Source organism: Pelophylax lessonae, assembly GCF_965119305.1.
Source record: "Pelophylax lessonae genome assembly, chromosome: 6".
Classification (NCBI taxonomy): Eukaryota; Metazoa; Chordata; class Amphibia; order Anura; family Ranidae; genus Pelophylax; species Pelophylax lessonae.
Window position 1 is genome coordinate 54,120,338 of NC_138773.1, and position 22,299 is coordinate 54,142,636.

The 22,299-nt window shown below is 45.4% G+C and overlaps 1 protein-coding gene across 1 annotated transcript in view; it reads left to right on the plus strand.

Annotated features, from left to right (window-relative positions):
• Positions 1-1,005: 1,005 nt before the first annotated feature.
• Positions 1,006-22,299, plus strand: part of SLC5A10 (solute carrier family 5 member 10) — a 273,294-nt gene continuing 252,000 nt past the window's right edge. The window contains exons 1-2 of the mRNA XM_082260605.1: positions 1,006-1,214; positions 13,662-13,733. Of these exons, the coding sequence (XP_082116731.1) occupies positions 1,107-1,214; positions 13,662-13,733 (180 nt within the window). The 5' untranslated portion in view covers positions 1,006-1,106. The remainder of the gene's footprint in view (positions 1,215-13,661; positions 13,734-22,299) is intronic.

Here is a 22,299-nt window from a genome sequence, read left to right on the forward strand (position 1 = left end):
TAAACGGAAGCAATGAAATCAAAAACATTTCCACCTCTAGTTGCAAGAATTGAACTATATGATCCAACCTTCTGATTGACAGCTGTACTCACAGTACCCTTTTCCATTGCTAAAGCAGATGTGAACTTGTCGGCACCTGTTTGGTTGGTTAATGTAACTTTAGCAGTGGGGCTTTTAGTTTGAATGTGAGGTCCCTCCAGAAACAAGGGTACACTGATGACTATACTTAGTGACCACTGATCCCCCCCTCATTGGCATCTCACAAACTGTATACTAGTTCCAGAGTATTAACATGATGATGCCAAGTAACTGAGGAAGTCCTATATGATGAGGATGGTCTCTCTTTTACTTTCACCCTGGACATCCCTGAATAGCCAGAGAGGTGGTGTGAGGGTGTTGGAGTGGCACAAGTGTCTGTTATATGTATCTGGATCCTTTTGAAAAGAAGGCAGGAGCACAGGTCACAATATAGAAAAATAAATCATAATACAGGCTTAGCAAGGATTGGGCAATGAAGGACACCAAAATCAGACAGGATCGTGGCCAGAACAGACCGAGGTAAACTAGCAAAGCATCCAAAACAGGTTGTAAAATATTTTAGGTACTGGGATAAAACAGTAGACCTGGGAACAGATCACAGGTCATTGTTACAGATTATTCATTCAAGATTTTGCATGCATGTGAAGGGCCATGTACCAGAACGTGTGCATGCAGGCAGTTAGCTTTCCGGCAGCTGAAGCTGAATAGGTTCAAATGAAGCGCCCTTTGTTAATGCCAAGGGGTATGTTGGCTTGAATCTGAGTTTTGGTTTCATAAACTGGGCACAGCAAAAGAGCAGGATGATTAACATATGGGGGGAAGGTGGCCTGACAGGTGGGACCTGATCTAGATAACACCATGTTTGTTTAGATGCTGCTGTGGCTCAGCCTATAAATTTGGAGGTTTGTACTTTGTGTCACTTATATCTGCCTGAATGCCTCCAACACCAACAACCAGATTAATGATCAATTACCCCAACCTGCTGCTTGTAGTCAGCACTTCTGCCGCTGACCCTCCACATAGTGGTGTTTCTGCCATCAGTGCAGGGAAGAAACAGATCTAGGACCATGGAACAAAACACCACCATAACCCAAAGTCCTCTACAACAGTTCAACATCTCCGACATCATCGTCATCGTGGCCTATTTCATGCTAAATGTGGCGGTTGGGATTTGGGTAAGAAAAAATCATTTTAGTCAATGGAACAATCTGCAGTGCCTGCCAGAACTATTCCAACTTGATCTTCCTTATTTGTGCTGCCCACTAAAGTTAAAATTTGTCATCATTTTACAATTGTAATGTAGTGATTGCAAAGAGTGTGGGGGTGTTATTGATCATTGTGTGTTTAACATTCAATCTTTATCACTGAATGCAAAATAGACGAACCCAAACTTTTTCCATTTTACTCAACTTAATTCTGTTTTTTTTTTTTTTTTTTCCATGATCAGTTTCAGTTTTTCATTACAATGTGTGTGTGTGGTGGGAGACATAATGTAAATGGTGGCTAACTTTCTTGATGTAGTGGGCCACAAATGTAGCACCTTGCACCACCAAAGGACTGCACAAAATATTCATGTGCTACAGAAAACTGTCAAAGACTGCAGAAATGCAACAGGATATGGTTAGAGACTGTGGACATGCTATAGATATTGTTGGAGACTGGGGACATGCCTTAAGCCCCGTACACACGCACCGATTGTTGGCCGACCGATCGGCCGTTTTTTGTCCAGTGTTGTTGTGTTGGTTGAAATGTGCTCTAGACTGCACACGAATTTTGTCGGCCAACAACAAGCAACTGCAGAAGTGATGTCATGTGGTGGTTAACTTTTCATGTGTTTTTTCTTCTCTGAGCATGCCCAGTCTTGCTCATCACATTTTTGTCTGCCGAATTCTGTACTGACTGAAGATAAATCGGCCGTTCTGGTGACGGCCAACAAAAATTTTATAGCATGCACACCAGATTTTGTTCGGCCGAAAAGTCGCAGTCGGTTGTTGGAAGCATCATACTAACAAGCCGACAATCGGCCGATCGGACGTTGGCCGAAAATTCACGGCCAACAATCGGTGCGTGTGTACGAGGCTTTAGGAGGCAGTCACTGAGATGCATAACATGAGACTGCTACAGATCACAGCTATTACAGTCCCTTTACAAATCAATGCTCCCACATTTGTACTCCCTACAGCCCAATTAAACACAATATGTGCCACAGAAAAATCTAATCCATCTCTATACACATGTATCTGGTCGGATGCAGTTAATTCATACTTTACGTTTTGAGATTGGAAAGAGGGACAAAATGTAGCGCGAAGTATGTAGGTAAAAGCCACACACCCCTACCATGCCCCCAAGTAATGTGGATTATAAAGAATTAATATGCAAAAAAAATGATTGGCTAAACAGATTTCACCACTACTTTTTCTTTATATAGGATTTTTATAATAACAACTGCAGTAATTTAGATGTAGGGTGAATGGTTTATTTACTTTTTATAAACCTTTTTTAATAGAGTCCTATACATCAGGACCAAAATGAGGGGCTACTAAGGAGGAAAGAGGGACTTGGTCCCAAAAGAGGGACTGTCCCTCCAATAAAGGAACAGTTGGTAGCTATGGGTAAATGAATACAGTCACAGCATCATCAATAATTGATATGGTCTACTGCCTGCAGCTGTACACAAACACCTGTGGTGCCCGGGTGCAGAAATCACAGTCCTTTGTATTCTGTATAACTCTTGGCAGGCATTTAAAGGAGATCTAAAGGAAACCTGTTCTGAAATATTGTGGTTACCATTGCTGATCTCTTTATAAAAATGCCAGTTGCTTAGCTGTGTCTCAGTCACCTAGAGCAGGGGTCTCCAAACTTCAGCCCTTTGCTTGCCTTTATCCGGCCCTTGGGGCACTTTACCTTCCACTGATACAAGACAATATTCCTCCCACTGACACCAACAATGGAGTAACATTCCAGCTACTGACATAACTATTTCTCCCGTTGACACCAATGATGGGGCACTATTCCTCAAATTGACACCAAAAGTGGAGCAATATCCACTGACACCAATGATGGGGAACTATTAATCCCACTGACACCAACAATGGGGCAATATTCCTCCTGTTGACACCAATGATGGGGCACTATTCCTCAAACTGACACCAACAATGGGGCACTATTAATCTCACTGACACTAATGATGGGGCAATATTCCTCCCACTGACACTAATGATGGGGCATTATTCCTCCCACAGACACCAACGATGGGGCACTATCTCTCCCCCAATACCAAAGATGCATTATTTACTCCCACTGACCTCAGGATAATTTCTACTCCCAATGGCCACAGTCCGATCCCCCCTAAAGTCTGAAGGACAGTAAACTGGCCCTTTGTTTAGAAAGTTTTGGAGACCCCTGACCTAGAGCAAGCATGCTGTATGCAAAGTTGGAGCGAAATCAAAACGCCTGTTCTGCAAACATTTTCTAGGTTAGAAGATATTGAAGACACTGGATTAGGATGAGAGCCATTATTAGGGGACAAACAATCCCAGCCTTCATATCTCTGTCCACAGTATTTTTCGGTAAATCTAAACCTAATTTAACATGGGGGACCATTAGCTCTAGTGGTAGATGCGTTTTCAAGTGATTCACAGTAGTCAGGAATTATATTTTAAGGACCTGGTAGCCCATTTTTATTAAAACGCAAATAAAAAGTCCGTAACATATAGGTTTCCCACACAGGGGTTCTTCTCCTGGTAAATACACAAAAAGAAAATGCTAGCCGACCTGGCTCTTTATGTTGGTCACCCTGACCATAGGTGTTTCTATGCAGATAGCTTTACTCTAGCGTCTGCAGCTCCGCTCTGGCCTTAGTCCTCAGGCCATTTACTGCTTCTTGCAGATACACACACTCTGGCTGCCATCTGCAGCCTCTGACTCCCTGAGAGGATTGGAGTCCTCCTGACTCCCTGAGAGGATTGGAGTCCTCCTGACTCCTATGCGCAGACCCCCACGCCATCTGTTGGGTGGAGCATTCTCCAACTGGGAGCCCTGAGGTATTCCTAAACCTTCATTATAAGGCCTGTGTGCACCTGAGCACACACCCTGCTGGTCCTCCACAAAACCCGGACACAGGGTTGGAGATTCTGTCCCACCCAAGACACTTTGGAATCTCCAAACTACAGAGCTCCATTCAGCTTTACCAAAACCTGGAGAACGCTGCATAAGCAGTTTTCTCCAGTCCACAGCTACACTCTGTAGTCCTGCACAAAGCCAATGTTTGCACTCTGTGTCCTTTAACCCAGTGGTCCTCAACTCCAGTCCTCAGGGCCCATTAACAGGCCAGATTTTAAGTATTACCTTGGGGAGATGCAGACTAGAGTACTGCAATCACTGAGCAGCAAATTATATCACCTGGGATGTATTTCAGTTATCTTGCAAACCTGGCCTGTTAGTGGGCCCTGAGGACCAGGGTTGAGGACCACTGCTTTAACCAACCATTTTCACGTGATCCTGTCATACTAAGCACAAAAAATGTCTTATATTAATTAAAAGTTCACTATTAGGGTTTACATAAGATTCTCTTTACTACGATCATTCAACAAAACTTTTGTAATGATATCTTCTAATATTTGTTCTCAGCCCTTCTCCTACTCGTTCTTGTCAAAATATACAGAATATAATTGGTAAAAAACAGCTTTTCTTAAACTTTTTACCAAGAAAGAACCTTTGAAATGTTTTTACCCCTTGTAAAAATTACAGCTCACGGTTAGCATGATTGGTAAGTCTGAGATATGCTAACAAATAAAATAATAAAAAATGGAGCATATCTAGGCTATCTGACACCCAGAACGGATTATTTTTACACCCCCAGCTCTATGCAAAAAAATAAATAATAGTTTTGGTAATTAATATGAAATTAAAATGAAACAATTATTAATAATGGTCAGAAATAAAACACAAAAGGCGGACATTGTAGTGTCCTAACATTGGTCAGTGTAATGCCCCTTTAAAAAGAAACTTTAACCCACCCCATTGTTTTTTCCACCCTTACCATTTTTTCACAGGGTTATCTACAAAGACGTACACATATGCCCAGTGAATCTAGCAGGGTTCTGTAGTGATGCAACATTCCTGCTGCACATCCAGTCCTGTGCCATGATTGTTTGACTATATGGGAGCTAATTTCCAGGTTCTTGCAACCGCCCCCGGATAACACGCCTGCGCCACTGCACGTCTTTAGGGGGCCAGCTGCAAGAACCAGGAAGAGACGGCCGGCCCCCTGCTGATATACCACAGCACATGAGTTGTAGAGTATCCCGAGGCCTCCTGGGATGTGTGATGTGAGTACCCAGGAGGATACGGGCAACTAAGGATGTCATTTTTACCCAGGCGAGAAGGTGAAAAGTCCCAGAAATGTTGGGAGGGTTCCCCAAAAAAGGTATTACTAAGTAAATAAACATCCAATTGTGAGAGAGGAGGGGGATAGGAGTGAAGTAATGGAAAGTGGGTGGGAAGGTAAAGTTTCCTTTTAAATTGGAAATAGGAAAACGGCCCATTTTTATTAGTGGTTAGCAGGAGAGGTGCTGTCTTACATTTAGGCCCCATACACACCTTGTCTGAACATAGCCAGGCGACTTAGAATCTTTTACTACTGGAGTAGAATTGCACATTTTTAGACCCAGGGAAGTAATGGAAAATGGGTGAAAAGGTCTATTTTAAATTAGAAATATTACCCATTCTATTAATGGTCAGCAGGAGAAGTTCTGCCTTACATTTAGCATGAACGTAGCCAAGCTAATAACACCCCATTCACACTTGTGCGACTTGTCATGCGACTTTGGACATCAAAGTCGCATGAGAAGTCATACCCCATGTTTTCCAATGATAACATTCATATATGTGCAACCTTAAGTCCCAGCAACTTCAAAGTAGTTAATGCACTACTCTGGTGTGACTTTCATGCAACATGAGGGCCGTAGACTTTAATGTTAACCCTCAAAAGTTGCATGAAAGTCTTACCTGAATGTTTTACATGCAACAGTGGGTCTGACTTTTTAGAGGGACAACAAGTCACATCCAAGTCCCACCCATCCAAAGCTGCATCAAAGTTACATTCCAAAGTCGCACCACGAAATCTCACGACTTTGGAGTCGTTCAAGTGTAAATGGAGCTTTAGAGTCTTGTAGTACTGGAGTAGAATTGCACATTTTTGGACCCAGTGACTTTCAAATGGCAGCACCTGAAAAACATGCAATTTTAAAACATTTTTCAGGAACTCCTTTTAAAGTCTACCAGGTCAAAAAATGTGCAATTCTTCCCCAAAGAAGCTTGTGCACTTTTAGAAGCTTTATGTGATAGATGACACAATGCTTGTGTGTGAATGGGCACATTGAGAATAATGGGATTCCTCATCCTGAGCATTGATGCGCTTCAGGAATTGCACAAGAAAACAGGTGTGAATGGGGGCTTATGGTGAATGGAAGAAGGGTTCCCCTACAAAGGTGGTCAGAGGGAGCAATAATGCCCCCTTACATTGGTTCTTAGTGGAAAAAATGCCTAGCTACATTGGTGCAAGAAAAAATTGAAGAGAGGCGCTGGACACAAATTTTCAGTTTATCAAAATCTGGACAAAGTCATTACTTGAGCCTGATTGGCCTGTATTCAGCGGCTCGCCACAAAGATGGGGATCACCCAAAAGAGGACATTCACCTGGGTCGAGAAATTCAAGCCGAGTAAATAGATACCCAACATGTTACGGTTTAAAATTGCGCCCCCCCCCGTGGGATGGCGACAAACTACGGTCAATAGAGATCTCAATCTGCGACGCTTTAAATTTATTTAACGGTTACCAGTTTAGAGTTAGAGTGTAGCTCTTTTTTTTAAATTATTGCCCACGCTCTGGCGATCGCGGCGATACCTCACATGTGTGGTTTGAACAGCGATTTCATTCGCGGCTCGACTTGCGTATACGTTTTTTTTTGTGCGCGAGCTAACGGTGACGGGGGCGGCTACATTTTATTTATTTTTTTTCCTATTTATTTTTTCTTTTTTTTTAACTTTATTACAGGTTTTTTAAAAAAAAAAAAAAAAATCTGATCACTTTTATTGCTGTCACAAGCAATGTAAACATCCCTTGTAACACCAATATGTAGTGACAGGTACACTTTATGGAGGGATCGAGGGTCTAAAAGACCCTAGACCCCTCCACTACACTTCCCTGTATGCAAAACGTCGAAAACGGCATTTTTGCATACAGCCGTTTTTCAAATCTGCCGCCTTTTGCGGCACAGTAACCCGGAAGTGACGTCATGGACGCCGTCTCCGGGTTACGTCATCGGAGACCCGATCGATGCCGTTTCCGGCATTCATCGGGACTCCATCCAGCCGGCGGACGTGCCGGCTGGGTGCTTGGGGCTCCCGGTGGGACGGGAGCCCCGAGCAAAGCCACGGAAGGCAGAGGGAGGGGGGGGGGGATGTCCCCTCCCGCCCCCCCGGGTAACAATCGAGCGGCTCCCGAGCCACATCGGTCATTACCGACGGAAAGCCAACCGTCGGCTCTAAACAACGGTACCGGGATGATGCCTCTAGCTAGAGGCATCATCCCGGTATAACCCCTTAAAGTCAGCTGACGTAGGTCTACGTGGCTGGTCGTTAAGTGGTTAAGAGGGTGTGGCAGGGGCTGTATCCTATGCTTACATACTTTTTCTAATAGGTGTTCCTCATTCCCATCTCAAAAAGTTGGGAAGTATGACTTTGCCTTGGTTGCACTGTTAGGCCCCATGCACACTGGGCGTTTAGCCCTGCTGCATGGGGCTCTGCCGTTTAGCTGGGGTGGAGGGCACAAATGCCCTGGCCAGCCCTGCTGCCAACAGCCTGTCACACTCTACATATGCATACCCCCAACTTTTTGAGATGGGAACAAGGGACACCCAGTGTTGCCAAGCGCCTGTAAAAAAACGTGCATTTTTCTCCTGCCAGTAAATGCCAATGACAGGAAAAGGTTGCAAGTAAAAAAATATGGCTGTGACGCTCGGCTTGGAACTGAGCATGCCAAGTTCCGGTGTTCTGCCTAAAAGTCTAACTTGCCAAAATTAGAAGGAGCTGGTGTTTTCACAGAACACCGTCAGCGTATACACTACTGTACACAATATAATGAGTGGACATTGTTAGTCCGCCCGCTAGTAATCAACAATATGGCCGCCAACAAGGCGGAGACGACTTTTTTCCTCCTTATGGGTCATACACATTATACAATTGTCTTTAGATTTTTTTCCTTTAGATTTACCAAAACCATATAATATGAGGTCAAATCTAAACATTTTCAATTTGTTTGCAATCGGGCAGGCCCTGGTACTACAATGTTGAAGGTAATTCTGAAGGAAATCTAACAACAAAAGTTGTATAGTGTATATCCAGCTTTACTTGGTGTTCTGTCAAAACAGCCAACTCATCATGTTCTGGAGTGTATATGCTGCCGGTGTTCTGTGAAAACAGGCAATTATTGCTGCTGGAGAGTCACCGGAAATGACGTAGTTGGAGATTTTGGCGAGTTGGACTTTTCGGCAGAACACCGGTCTGGAGCCAGCTGAGACCATCGGAGTGTCTACTACAGTATGTTTGAGTGGCGGGTCTGGCGGAAGCGGTCCTTTGTCGTATTATGTCATGGTGTAAGGGAGCCGAAAGCGGAAATGCTGGAAGGGAGCAAGGCAATCCGGTAACGGGACTGTCAGTGTTGTTTGGATTGGAGTGGACTAAAGGGACCACCACTGTAACTCAGGAGGGGACATGTTGTATCGGGGATTTGTGCTGCTGCACAATGCTGTCAGTGTCACTGTGAGAGACAATTTCATGTTTGTGTTCCTGCCCATTCTAATTTCTTGCCCTCCTGAGTCCTGTCCCTAAGTTATTTACTTACTATATCGAAAATACAATAAGAAATATGTTTTTTGCCTTAATATCTACCTGAAATCACATTGCTAATTGCATATTTTCCTTGTTTGTAGCTTAAATACCGAAATTTGCACTTTTATTTTTGCAACTATTGAGAATGCCAGTAAAAACTTGGCTGTGCCAGTACATTTTGGGTGTCGTGTCAGTAAGGCCCCTTTCACACTTGTGTGACTTGTCCTGCGACTTGGGACTGCAAAGTCGCATGGCAAGTCGTACCCAATAATTTCCAATGAGTACCGTTCATTTCTATACGACTTCAATTCGCAACGACTTCAAAGTAGTCCCTGCACTACTTTGAGACAATTTAGGTAAGCATAAGTGTGAAAGGGGCCTAAATTTCAATCTGGTAGGTTGGCAACACTGGGGACACCTATTAGCAAAAGTTTTTTTGTATAATTCTCCCTTAAAGGAGAATTATACAAAAACAAAGGATTAGTTAAGCCCACAAGTGCTTTTTTATAACACTACTATTCCTTTAGCTTTTGAAATTTACAAATGCAGAAATTTAGAAATTGGATAATAGGTTTAGCACTGGGAAACACTTTTTGAAAGATAAAAAGTGCATTTTATATACAACTATACAGATCAGACTCAAATGAGGGACAAATGAGGAGGAAAGAGGGACAGAGGGACTTTGTTCCAAATCAGGGACAGTTGGGAGCTATGCATGAGAGGTGGACAGTTGTTGTAGCTGAATTGGGCACCTAGTGATACAAATGTTTAGGGCAGTATGTGCCCAGGGACAAACACAGACTTGTTGTGTTCAAGGCATTTGTCCCTGGGCCAGTGGCGTAACTAGAACCTTCAAGGCCCCGATTCAAGAAACGATAAAGGGCCCCACGGACGGGGCCCTTCCCTCCCAGCCTGGTGGCGGAACGCCAGGGCCGGTCGCAAGTGCAATGTTTGTGCCCCCTTTCAATGCAGAGTGACCACAGCGTGCCCCCTTTCAATGCAGACTGACCACAGCGTGCCCCCTTTCAATGCAGACTGACCACAGCGTGCCCCCTTTTAATGCAGACTGACCACAGTGTGCCCCCTTTCAATGCAGACTGACCAAAGCGTGCTCCCTTTCAATGCAGACTGACCACAGCGTGCCCCCTTTCAATGCAGACCGACCACAGCGTGCCCCCATCAATGCAGAGTGACCACAGCGTGCCCCCTTTCAATGCAGACTGATCACTGCGTGCCCCCTTTCATTGCAGACTGACCACTGCATGCCCCCTTTCAATGCAGACCGACCACAGCGTGCCCCCATCAATGCAGAGTGACCACAGCCTGCCCCCATCAATGCAGAGTGACCACTGCGTGCCCCCTTTCATTGCAGACTGACCACTGCATGCCCCCTTTCAATGCAGACCGACCACAGCGTGCCCCCATCAATGCAGAGTGACCACAGCGTGCCCCCTTTCAATGCAGACTGACCACTGCGTGCCCCCTTTCATTGCAGACTGACCACTGCATGCCCCCTTTCAATGCAGACTGACCACAGCGTGCCCCCTTTCAATGCAGACTGACCACAGCCTGCCCCCATCAATGCAGAGTGACCACTGCGTGTCCCCTTTCAATGCAGACTGATCACAGCGTGCCCCCTTACAATGCAGAAAGCAAGTGCACTTACCTGAAGCGGCGGGTTCTCCTTGAGTCCTCCCGCCTCCTCCTCAACCAATGGCATGTGTTCGCCTTTCGGCCAATCAGGAGGAGGGTCTTGGACCCGCTTCCTGATTGGCTAGGAGGAGGATCCGTGTGACAATAGTGAATTTTCATTCGCTATTGTCACACAAATGGGTGGGCTCGTGGCGCACTGCTCTGCGTTCGCAATGATTGTGCGGGCCGCAGGTTCCCCACCCCTGCATTAGGGGGTTAAAACAGGCGGTGAGGAAGCAACATATTGCCTTTTCACCGCCTGTCAAATGCATTTTCTTGCTGGTACTATGAACAACCTGAAAAAAATAATTACTTCTGATTGTACACATATATGGGGTCAGGATTAAAAGTAATGTGCACACACACACACACACATAAACGCACATGTACACACATACACACACATATACATACTCATATATAAGCACATATACACACAGACACAGAGCACCTGACAGCTCACAAGCTCCCCACTCACAGCACCCCCCATGATATGCGCCACGCACACACAACACCCCCAGATGACAAGAGCCCCACACACATCACTTCCCAGATGATAAGTGTCCTACACTCAGCTGACAAGATCTCCCAGATGATAAGTGTTCCCCACACATAGATAGCACCCCTATTAGAACAAGCAACCCACACATAGATAATGAGCACCCCACACACAGCACTCCACAGTTGACAAGCTCCCCACTCAGAGCACCTCCCCAGGAATGGTGCCCGCACACACAACGCCTGCCAGATGACAAGCACACCACACATTGCTTCCTAGTTGATAAGTGTCCCCCAAACAACTGGCATGTACCCTTAAATAAGCACACACACGTACATACAGTATATCCATACACATATAAACACACAAACATACATACATACTCACACATACATACTCACACATACATACATACATTACATACATACATTACATACATACATACACATACATACATTATACATACATTACATACATACATACACCCACATACATACATACATACATTACATACATACATACATTACATACATACATACACACACACATACATACATACATTATATACATACATACACACACACATACATACATACATTACATACATACACACATACATACATACATTACATACATACATACATACACACACACATACATACATACATTACATACATACATACACACACATACATACATACATTACATACATACATACATACATACATACATACATTACATACATACACACACATACATACATACATACATACATACACATACCTACATACATTACATACATACATACACACACACACATACAGAAAAGCCTTTTTAAAAACAGCAGAGAGAGGACTGTACCTTCCTGCCGGGTATTGCACTGTAGGGGGAGGCAGAGAGCACAGCACACGCTGCTTTCACTTTCCATTTTTTCTAATGTGATCACCATCAGCTCTCTCGGGAGGATCGGGGAGCTCGGTCTCAGCTCCGCTTGCCGCTCCTTATTTCTATACATACAGGGGGCCCTCTCAGGCCCCCTGCAGCATGGGGCCCGGTCGCCATGGCGACCCCTGCGACCCCTGTACGTCCGCCCCTGCCCTGGGCACATACTGCCCTAAACGTTCATACCATTGGTGCAACATAAAGTCCCTTCCAGCACAGATGCCACCCCAGTTCTTTCTGTAGACTACAGAACACAATGTTATGCAGGGGTCAAGTCCTGGGGAAAAAAGTGTGGGAACTCATCCAAGATTACCACCCCCACCTCAAAAATAAAAAAACAGTGTGTTTTCATGTAAATATACCTTTTGAGGAGTGAGGGCCACTTTAGCGACTTGGTAACCAGTCGCGGGCCACAATGAGCAGAGGGGGCAAATCAGATGACAGGTCTATGTCAGCATATGCAGAACAGACACGGACAGAGCCTGCTCTACTCCATGGGCCCTCAATCTGATCTGCCCAGTAAGAAGTGGACGGATCCCCTTCTGCTCTTTTAAATGGATTGAATTGGGTTCCTGCAGGTATCGCTGGCTGCTGCTGTCCCCCAGGTGGGTATGGCTAGTGGCTGCTAACTGACTGTCCTCCAGGGCTGGTACTGCTGGCTGGTACTGCTGCTGGATACTGCTGTTCAATAGTGCTGGCTAGTACTGCTGGTGGGTACTGCTGGCTGGAAATGCTGGTGGGTACTTCTGGCTGGTACTGCTGGTGGGCACTGCTAAGTGGTTCATCCCTCTTTCTCCTTCTCTATTTCTCCTCTTCTCTATATCTTCTCTATATCTCTCGCCCCTCTCTATTCTTTCTTTCTTTCTTCTCTCTCTCTCTCTCTCTCTCTCACTTGTTCTTTTTTTCTCCCCCCCCCATCCCTCTCTCTATTTCCATCTCTCTCTCTCTCTCTCTCTCTCTCTCTCTCTCTCTCTCTCTCTCTCTCTCTCGCTATATATGTATATATTTATATATAATCTTTATATCTCTCTCTTTCTCTCTTCCTACCTCTCTTTCCTTCCTCTCTCTCTCTCTCTTTCTCATCTCTCTCCTGCTACCTCTCCTTCCCTCATCTCTCTCTCCCCCCTCTCTCCCTCTCTCCCTCCTTTCCCCCCGCCCTCTCTCTCCCTCCTTTCCCTCTCTCTCTCTCTGTCTCTCCCCCCTGCTCTATCTCTCTCTACCCCTTTCCCTCCTCTCTCTCTCCTTCCCTCCTCTCTCTCTCCTTCCCTCCTCTCTCTCTTTCTCTCTCTCTCCCTCCTTCTCTCATTGGCAGAGCCAATGCTTCCTGTATCTCTCATGCGCCCTATCACAGGCGGAGGAGGAGTACATTTGGTATCACTCCGCCTGTGACAGGAGCCGTTCCCATGCGTTCCCGCGGGACTCGAGCCCTGATGTTATGGAGGAGAGAAGAAGGAGAGGTGTTCTGTAGTCTGGTCCTAGGGTGACAACAATGCTCCTCCATAGATACAGTTCAGTGACAACTGTGCAAGACTGAAGGGAATGCTGGAGTTCCCCTTTAATATTATGTATTCTGAATATCTTTCTTCTTCTTCTCCAGTCTTCATGTCGTGTGAGCAGGAACACCCTGAATGGATACTTCCTAGCAGGACGCAATATGGCTTGGTGGCCTGTAAGTATATCATCTGTTCTTGTGGCGTGCAAGGGCTTGTCATGTCACACAAGGTCAGTCAGCTCCATGTATATGTTAGTAAAGTGTGAAGTTTTTAGGTCTGTTCCTGCTATTTGTAAGCATAACCCTGTCCTGTTACCATAGCAGCACTAGGAATTAGGTTGCTGGAGTAAGGTTTGACTGGCAAACTGACCATATGTGTTACAATCTGATTATAACATCTTTAAAGGATCTTCTTAACCACTTGACCTCCAGGCCTTTTTCTGACATTTCTGTAAAAATCACTATTTTTTGCAATACAATTAGCTAGAACCCCCACACATATGCATTTATATAACATATAATATATATCATGTTTGGGGGTTCTAACTAATTGTATAGCAAAAATCAGTGATTTTTACAAAGGTGTCAGAAAAAAAAAATTGCAAAAACCACAATTTTATTCTAGGGCCTCTGCTTTAAAAAATAAATAAAAAATTATATATATATATGTGTGTGTTTATTTTTTTAAGCAGAGGTCTAGAGATTAAAATAGTGGTTTTTGCAATTTTTTATGTGACACGGTATTTGCGCAGCGGTTTTTAAAACGCAAATATTTTGGGAAAATATATATTTTTTAATTTTAGTGCAAAGAAACAAGACATAACCCAATTTTTGGTCAAATATAAAAAAATATGTTACGTTGAGTAAATAGATACCAAACATGTCACGCTTTAAAACTGCGCATGGCCGTGCAACGGCAACAAACAATGTATAATTTTACTACTCATAGGTATGCTTTCAAAGCCCTAACAGGTTACCACTTTCAATTTATAGAGGAGATCTAGTGCTAGAATTAATGCCCGTCATCTGACGTTCATGGTGATACCTCACGTGTGGGATGATTGCTGTTTGCATGTGTGCAGGACCAATGCGTGCATTAGCCTCTGCGTGCGAGCACAGGGGGATAGGGCACTTTAAAAATATATTTATATTATTTATTTATATTTTTACACTGTCACTTTATTTATTTTTTTCCACTTTTATTGCTGTTACAAGGAATGTAAACATCCCTTGTGACAGCAATAGACATGTGACAGGTACTCCTTATGGAGAGATCTGGGGTCTATGAGACCGCAAATCCCTCTTCTGCCCTTAAAAGCATTAGATCGCACCAAGATCGGTGTGTTCGAAATCCTTTTGATTTTTGAAAATGGCGCTGTCGACATCCGTGTAAACGGAAAGTGATATCAGGTCATCACTTCCGGTTTACCATAGCCGAGGAAGTGCTGCCTGGTCGATCAAGACTCTCAATCCCCAATAAAGCCGCGTAATGCTGCAGGAGAGAGGGAGGTGTCCCCTTCCACTGCTTGTAAAAGCAGTCCAGCAGCTAGCTAGTGGCTGGGATTGCTTTTACAAGACAGCTGCAGGCATCATCCCGCTACATCCAATTGAAATCTAGCAGCATACTGGCACATCGCTGGTTGGCAAGTGGTCAAAGTGTGTCACTAGACAAGCCTTCATAAAAAGTTTTGGATAGAGAGGGGAAGAATTAGACACTCTGTCAAGTTTTTAATGCTGTCTGTGTCCCAGCTGGGGAGATTCGCCCTCTATTTGTATTAGTGACCATTGTCACCGGGATAAAAAGTGAGGGGAAATCCAAAATGTTAGAATTGTTCTCAGTACAAGAGGTAAGAAAAAATCCCCCAGTTGGAACATCTGTTCCGGGGACAATTGTCTAAGAGGTGCACTTTGTGGGAGAAGCTTCCTGTTGTGTCTTTGGAACAGGAAGTGAAGGGAAATTTCCACATCAAAACAGAGGACAAACCAGGAGAAACTCGGGAAGTAGAAAAATGGTGTGGGATGCTTGGTCTTATAAAGCAGTAGATGTTCTCAGTCAGGTCATAGAGGGAATGATTCCCCTTAAGTCCACGTAATGGTGGATGTTGGTGAGCTCTTTGGTCGAGTAGGAAATTAGTGTGCAAGTGCCAAAAGCAGAACGTATAAAATGCAGTTTAATTTTTATTCAGAATCTTATGTCATGAAAAAAATAGATAAATGATTTTCAGGGGTTTAAACGGTCCATTATCATCAGGTCTTGGGAGGGGTTGACTGGCAACTTTTGGCCCAGGGGGCAAATACAAACCAGAGGCCCATGGTGCCTCTTGCCATGCTCCCTCTTCCTGGTCTCCTCCTGACCCCATTCCAGGCTGAAGCTTGGTTCCAGGTAACATCTACTCACTGGCCAAATCCAGGTTCCTGACCTGGCCAACAGGGTTGAGCTGGGACACCTCGGTCGGGGCTGGCCAGGGGAGGAGAGTCTCCAGTGGGGCATAGAACTGGCCTCAGTTCAGACACAGTTTACACCATCCATATTAGGGGGGAGGTCTGCGCTCTGTCCTTGTCTTCATCCCCCACTCAGTAGGTCAGCGGTCGGGACTTTTTACTTCACTTCACCAGGAATCTTTTAGGCATGTCTGTTGCAGAAGCAATGAATCCCTTTTACGGGGCATCAGAGCGCCCGGGGGGCCAATTGCCCCCCTGCACCCTGGCCTAGTCCTCCCCTTGGTCTTTGTCCTTTTCACAAAGTGTGTACTGTACTAAAAAATTGGAGGAATCCTCAGGGGTATGATCACTTTAGATGCCGATTAAACCAGGACCCTTCCAACTTTATCCCTAGGCTGATATAGCACCCTCCTAGATGGGTGCTAGGTAGGCAGAGCAGTTTTGGCTCTTTCTGCTTAACAGCAGAGCAGCAGCCTAAATGTATCTCATGGAGCAGGATTTGTTAGTCAGGCCTGTTCCATGTGTCCAGTGTGTGATTTATCTGGGCTGAGGGAGTGTACCCACTGTGTCCAATGGGGAGGCACATTGGACAGTGGAGGAAACCCAGCCAGTGGCACACAGGCTTTGTTACTGCCCCAGGGATTGGCACAGACTGTCTGTCTCTGTGCATTATGGGGCAGGGTATATAAAGCCAAGGACACATGAGGTAGAGTTCTTTGGGCGGGAGGCCAGATCCCAGAACGAGGGTGACGGCTGTCTCCTCTTCTGTAGCAGTGGATGGTGGTCACAGGCGGCCAGCCTGGTGAACCAGAGTGTGTGGCTGAATCCAGAGGTCCAAGAGAAGCTGACTGGTGTAGTTGGGGGCATCGGTGACTCTGGAAAAACAGTGTCCGTGAGTACTGAGGAACTTGCCCGGGGGTCTGCTGAGGAAGGGAAAAACTCCAGAGTGCAGGAATCAGTGGGCAGGTGCCAGCTGCACAGAGAGAGAGAAATGGGGTGCCAAGTTAGAGCCCTGATGATAATTACAAGCAGGAACACTTAAATTACCTTCATTCCAGTGGCAGAGTGAAGCAGCGGCCTTGCTGCATCCTCAAGTCAGATGTTCTCAATACTGTGAATAGTTACTAGTTGGAGTATCCCACTCATCCCTTCTCATATCCCAGTTCTAAATAAAACTACAAAACAACATCCCCTGGACTGATCATTGACTGAGCCAAGTACTTACAGTGATACGTTTCTGCAAGCAGTTGCTACGAGTAACCCAGGGGAATCCAGAAAGTGTTATATTCAGCAGTCCTCTAGGGGGCACTGCTACACTGATATAAACATGCATGATTATGACCAGATCTTTGTTCCGTGCTCTGATCTTCTGGGCACCTCTATTTTTTTGTCTGCAACTTTACTCATACCATCTTGCCCAGTGTTGCTGAGTCTTTAATTGTGGATTACAGGAAACGTTAGCTAGCTATAATAAAACGCAGCAGTACCCGGGTGAAGAAAGGGTTAAACATCTAGCTCCGGGGATTACAGCTGTAAGGATTCACTGGGATTTGTAAGATGGATTAGTCGGAGCTTTTTGGCTTTTGAACTTATTCAGCTTCTTGGCACAGATACCCAGGCTTCTGTTCCTGAGAGATGCAATCAGACGTGAAAGTGGGCCTCCGTAACTGCCCCACCAGTCTGATTACTTCTCACAGGTCATAGGATATCCAATCAAATCGCAGGGGTCAATGTTTCATAATTAGGAAAGTTCAATGGTTCTCACTGCCTGGCTGGCTGAGGTGACCTACAGAATGACTACAAATCTCAGCATGTCCTGGCAGTTGCAGAAGTGCCCATCTACCCCACACTCTCCTTTCTGCATATCAATTTTTTTTTGTATATATATATATATTTTTTTTTTTTTTTCATTAAACTTTAAAATAACTTATGCAAACGTTTATATAGGAAAAGTATATTATAGTATAATGAACAATACAGTTATAAACCTTCAACTAGTAAATGTTGCAGAAAGGGGGCAGGACGGTAAAGGCTCTTTCACACGGGCGATCCGATCAGATCCGCCTGTCAGTTTTTTAGGCGGATCTGATTGGATCCTCCATGCAGCTCTATGGGGCAGCGGATGTCAGTGGAGACACCTCCGCTGACACCCGCTGCCATCCATATCCGATCCTGTCCATGAAATCTGGACGGATGGAAACCCTATTTTTCCATCCGTTCAGGGATCGGATCGGATGAGAGCGGACAGGCGGTCCGCTCTCATCCGATCCCCCATAGAGAGCAACGGGAGCTGTGACACCTCCCTCTCCGCACTGCAAGCGGAGACGGAGCTGTCATCTGCCGGCTCAGCGGGGATCGGCAGGTCGATCCCCGCTGAGCAGCATGGATCTGCCTACGGAGGCGGAGCGTGTGAAAGAGCCCTTAGGCGGTAATCTCTTTTGGGGAATATCAATTAATAACACAGGAAACATACAGTACAATTGTAAAAAGGTACAACACAATAGTTTTGGCAATATAAATACATATAAGACAACAAAAGTGAAAAAGTAAAATAGAATATTTTAGGGAAGGAATGATTCAGGGTTTATACAAATTGGAGCAAAAAAAGCTGCGTTCAGATCCATAGTGGTACATTTTTTTTACATAACAATCAAAAAAACTGGGTTGTGCTGTGAATATAATCAAGCAAACTTATAGTCAAATAATCAAAATCATGTAGTGCTCATACACTGATGAGAATAAAGTGCTATAAGTGCAAAATAGGAAATTCATCCATATATACATGCAGAGCTTTTTTTCTCAGAGTATAGGTGCAGGAACTCCCCCTTTTCCGAGTCACCCCTTTTCTCTGCCCCTACCCACCTCCGAGCACCATTCCTTGGGTCCAACCCCCCTACCCACCTCTCAGTACTGCCCTTTTAGAGAATACAGAACTACATATCATTTTGCGTTGCTAAGTCATTTGTATAGAATTTGGTAATGATAACAAGAAAAGCAGTAAAATAGATCCCCTGCAGCCAGTAACAATAGGGCCCCCTACCAGGAACAATAGATCCCCCTAACAACAACGGACAACCCGCAACAATATTTTCCCCCCTAGCATCAACAGACTCTCTGTTAGCCAGCAACAATAGACCCCTCTCTCAAAAGCAGATCTCTCCCAGCAACAACTGAGCCGCAATATAAGACCTACCCCCAGCAACAGTAGGTCCCCCACCAGCAATAATAGACCTCCTCAGCAATAATAGACCCCCCTGCAAAAAAAGATCACCTCCAGCTAGAATGGATCCCCCAATCAATAGACCCTGCAGCATACCCAAGCACCCCTTGCGACTACAAGCAGTCAGTGCTGGAGGTGCCGGAACTGCGTTCCCCCACGTTCCCGCTGAAAAAAAGCCCTGTATACATGTAAAGATGTAAACATCTGCATTATTAATTTATATTATTCAATAAACTGCCAGGTGAGGTATGCAGATTAAATATTTTCAATTAAAGTGGAAATTATTCTGTGCAAAGCATAAAAAAACCTCAAATAATGTTCATTAAAAATGCCAAATCTTCAACACCCCCCTCCCCCCCAACGTACGTTTCGTCTCAATAGACGTTGTCACAGGGGCAATGGAGATCTGTGACGAAGTCTATTGAGATGAAAGGTACGTTGGGTTGGAGGACATAGCGGTGATGTCAGCATGCCTGCCGGGGCACAGGATTATAATTTCTGAATGCCTGATGTATTCATTTTACTTGTCTGGTTAATGAATGATGACGACTAACTGGCTGCATTATTGGATGATCTTTTGAATGACACATCTAACATACGGGTCCTGTGAAGGGAGTGTTACCTGCATACCCACAGTGGGGGGTGTTGCCCACTAATGCATGGCTAGATCTCGTTTGGGATCTCCTCATCTGGTAAGAGTTCATTCGTTATTATACTGTATATGGTGGACAAGGGATCACTTAGAGCACTTTTGCACTGTAATTATAAGCATGTGTGGAGCACCTGTGTCACCATCAGTATTTGGAACTGGCATTCCTCTGGCTATAATCATTCACCAATCATAGGCGTGCGCACAGGGTGTGCCAGGTGTGCCTGGGCACACCCTAATCACTCTGGGTGGCCCAGATTCCCCCTGCTTAAACCCCTGATATTTTACCAAAGTCCCCTAATGGGCCTCATAAAAAATGTGTAAAAATTATTTTAAAAAAAAGTGTAAAAAAATAATAAAAAATAAAATAATACAAATAAAAAATACACCAATCTCTGCCTTACTGACACGTATAATAAATTAATGTACATTTTTGTGCTACTGTTTACATATGTACATTAGGGCTGCCACGACGCGTCGACGTAGTCGACTACGTCGACTACAAAAATTAGGGCTGCCACGACGCGTCGACGCTTTTTCCGCACGTCGACGCGTCAACGCGTGACGTCACACGCCCCCGGCCGGCCGCCGCGCCGCTTGAAGCATTGCCGGCCGGGTGAAATTCCCCCGCCGGGCTCCGTCAGAGACGAGAGGTGAGCGCTGACCGTCTCCAGCACCCCTGTACTCCCTGTACTGCCACAGCTTCTGCCGCAACACATTCGCCATCCTCCCCGATCACCCAGCTGCGGCGCTACACGGGCTTGTAATGGCCTGTACTAGGTGGGAGGGCTTACTGGGGGGTCTGTACTGGGAGGGGGGGCTTACTAAGTGGTCTGTACAGTACAGACCACTTAGTAAGCCCCCCTCCCAGTACAGACCCCCCAGTAAGCCCTCCCACCCAGTACAGACCACTTAGTAAGCCCCCCCTCCCAGTGCAGACCCCTCAGTAAGCCCTGTACTAGGTGGGAGGGCTTACTGAGGGGTCTGAACTGGGAGGGGGGCTTACTAAGGGGTCTGTACTGGGTGGGAGGGCTTTCTGGGGGGTCTGTACTGGGAGTGGGGGCTTACTAAGTGGTCTGTACAGTACAGACCACTTAGTAAGCCCCCCTCCCAGTACAGACCCCCCAGTAAGCCCTCCCACCCAGTACAGACCCCTTAGTAAGCCCCCCTCCCAGTGCAGACCCCTCAGTAAGCCCTCCCACCTAGTACAGTCTGTACTAGGTGGGAGGGCTTACTGAGGGGGTCTGCAGGGGTCTGCACTGGGAGGGGGGCTTACTAAGGGGTCTGTACTAGGTGGGAGGGCTTACTGGGGGGTCTGTACTAGTGTACTGGGAGGGGGGCTTACTAAGTGGTCTGTACAGTACAGACCACTTAGTAAGCCCCCCTCCCAGTACAGACCCCCCAGTAAGCCCTCCCACCCAGTACAGACCACTTAGTAAGCCCCCCCTCCCAGTGCAGACCCCTCAGTAAGCCCTGTACTAGGTGGGAGGGCTTACAGAGGGGTCTGAACTGGGAGGGGGGCTTACTAAGGGGTCTGTACTGGGTGGGAGGGCTTACTGGGGGGTCTGTACTGGGAGGGGGGCTTACTAAGGGGTCTGTACTAGGTTGGAGGGCTTACTGAGGGGTCTGTACTAGTGTACTGGGAGGGGGGCTTACTAAGGGGTCTGTAGTGGGATGGGGGCTTACTGAGGGGTCTGTATTAATTACAGGATTAATTAGCTAATCAAAAAAACACTAAATTAAGCAAAAAAAATTAAATAAAAATAATCGTTAGATTAGTCGACTAATCGTAAAAATAATCGATAGATTAGTCGACAGACAAATTAATCGTTAGTTGCAGCCCTAATGTACATGGCAAATGTACCCTATTGGAGTACAAGAGCCGCCTGCATCCTAGCAATAGAGGACTCTAGGCAGCAATGGTGGCCTGTGTCCTAACAACAAAGGATGCTAAGCGGCAAGAACTTTCTGCATCCTGGCAACAAAAGAGGTTAGGCAGAAATGGTTGCCTGTGTCCTAGACAGAAAAAAGCCTTCTGTGTCCTAGCAAACAAGGACGCTAGGCAACAGGCGACAATGGTTGCTTGCATCCTAACAGCCAATAGTGCTAAGCAGTGTTGGTCATCTTACTTTAAAAAAGTAATTAGTTACAGTTACAAATTACTTCTCCCAAAAAGTAATTGAGTTACTGACTCAGTTACCACATTGAAAAATTAATTAGTTACTCAGCAAAGTAACTGTGACTTTTTTTACTATTCTATAATGTAATTACGTTCTATGAGATCTTTAATAGTGGTGGCGGTGTGTCAAACTGTGGGGGTCTGAATCCTGAGTCCTCCTGACTGTAACTGTATTTTGTTTTGTTTTTTGGTACCTGCTGCCTGGAGTGGCTGGCTGTTGGTGGTGTGGCACACGAGTGGTGGCAGTGTGGCA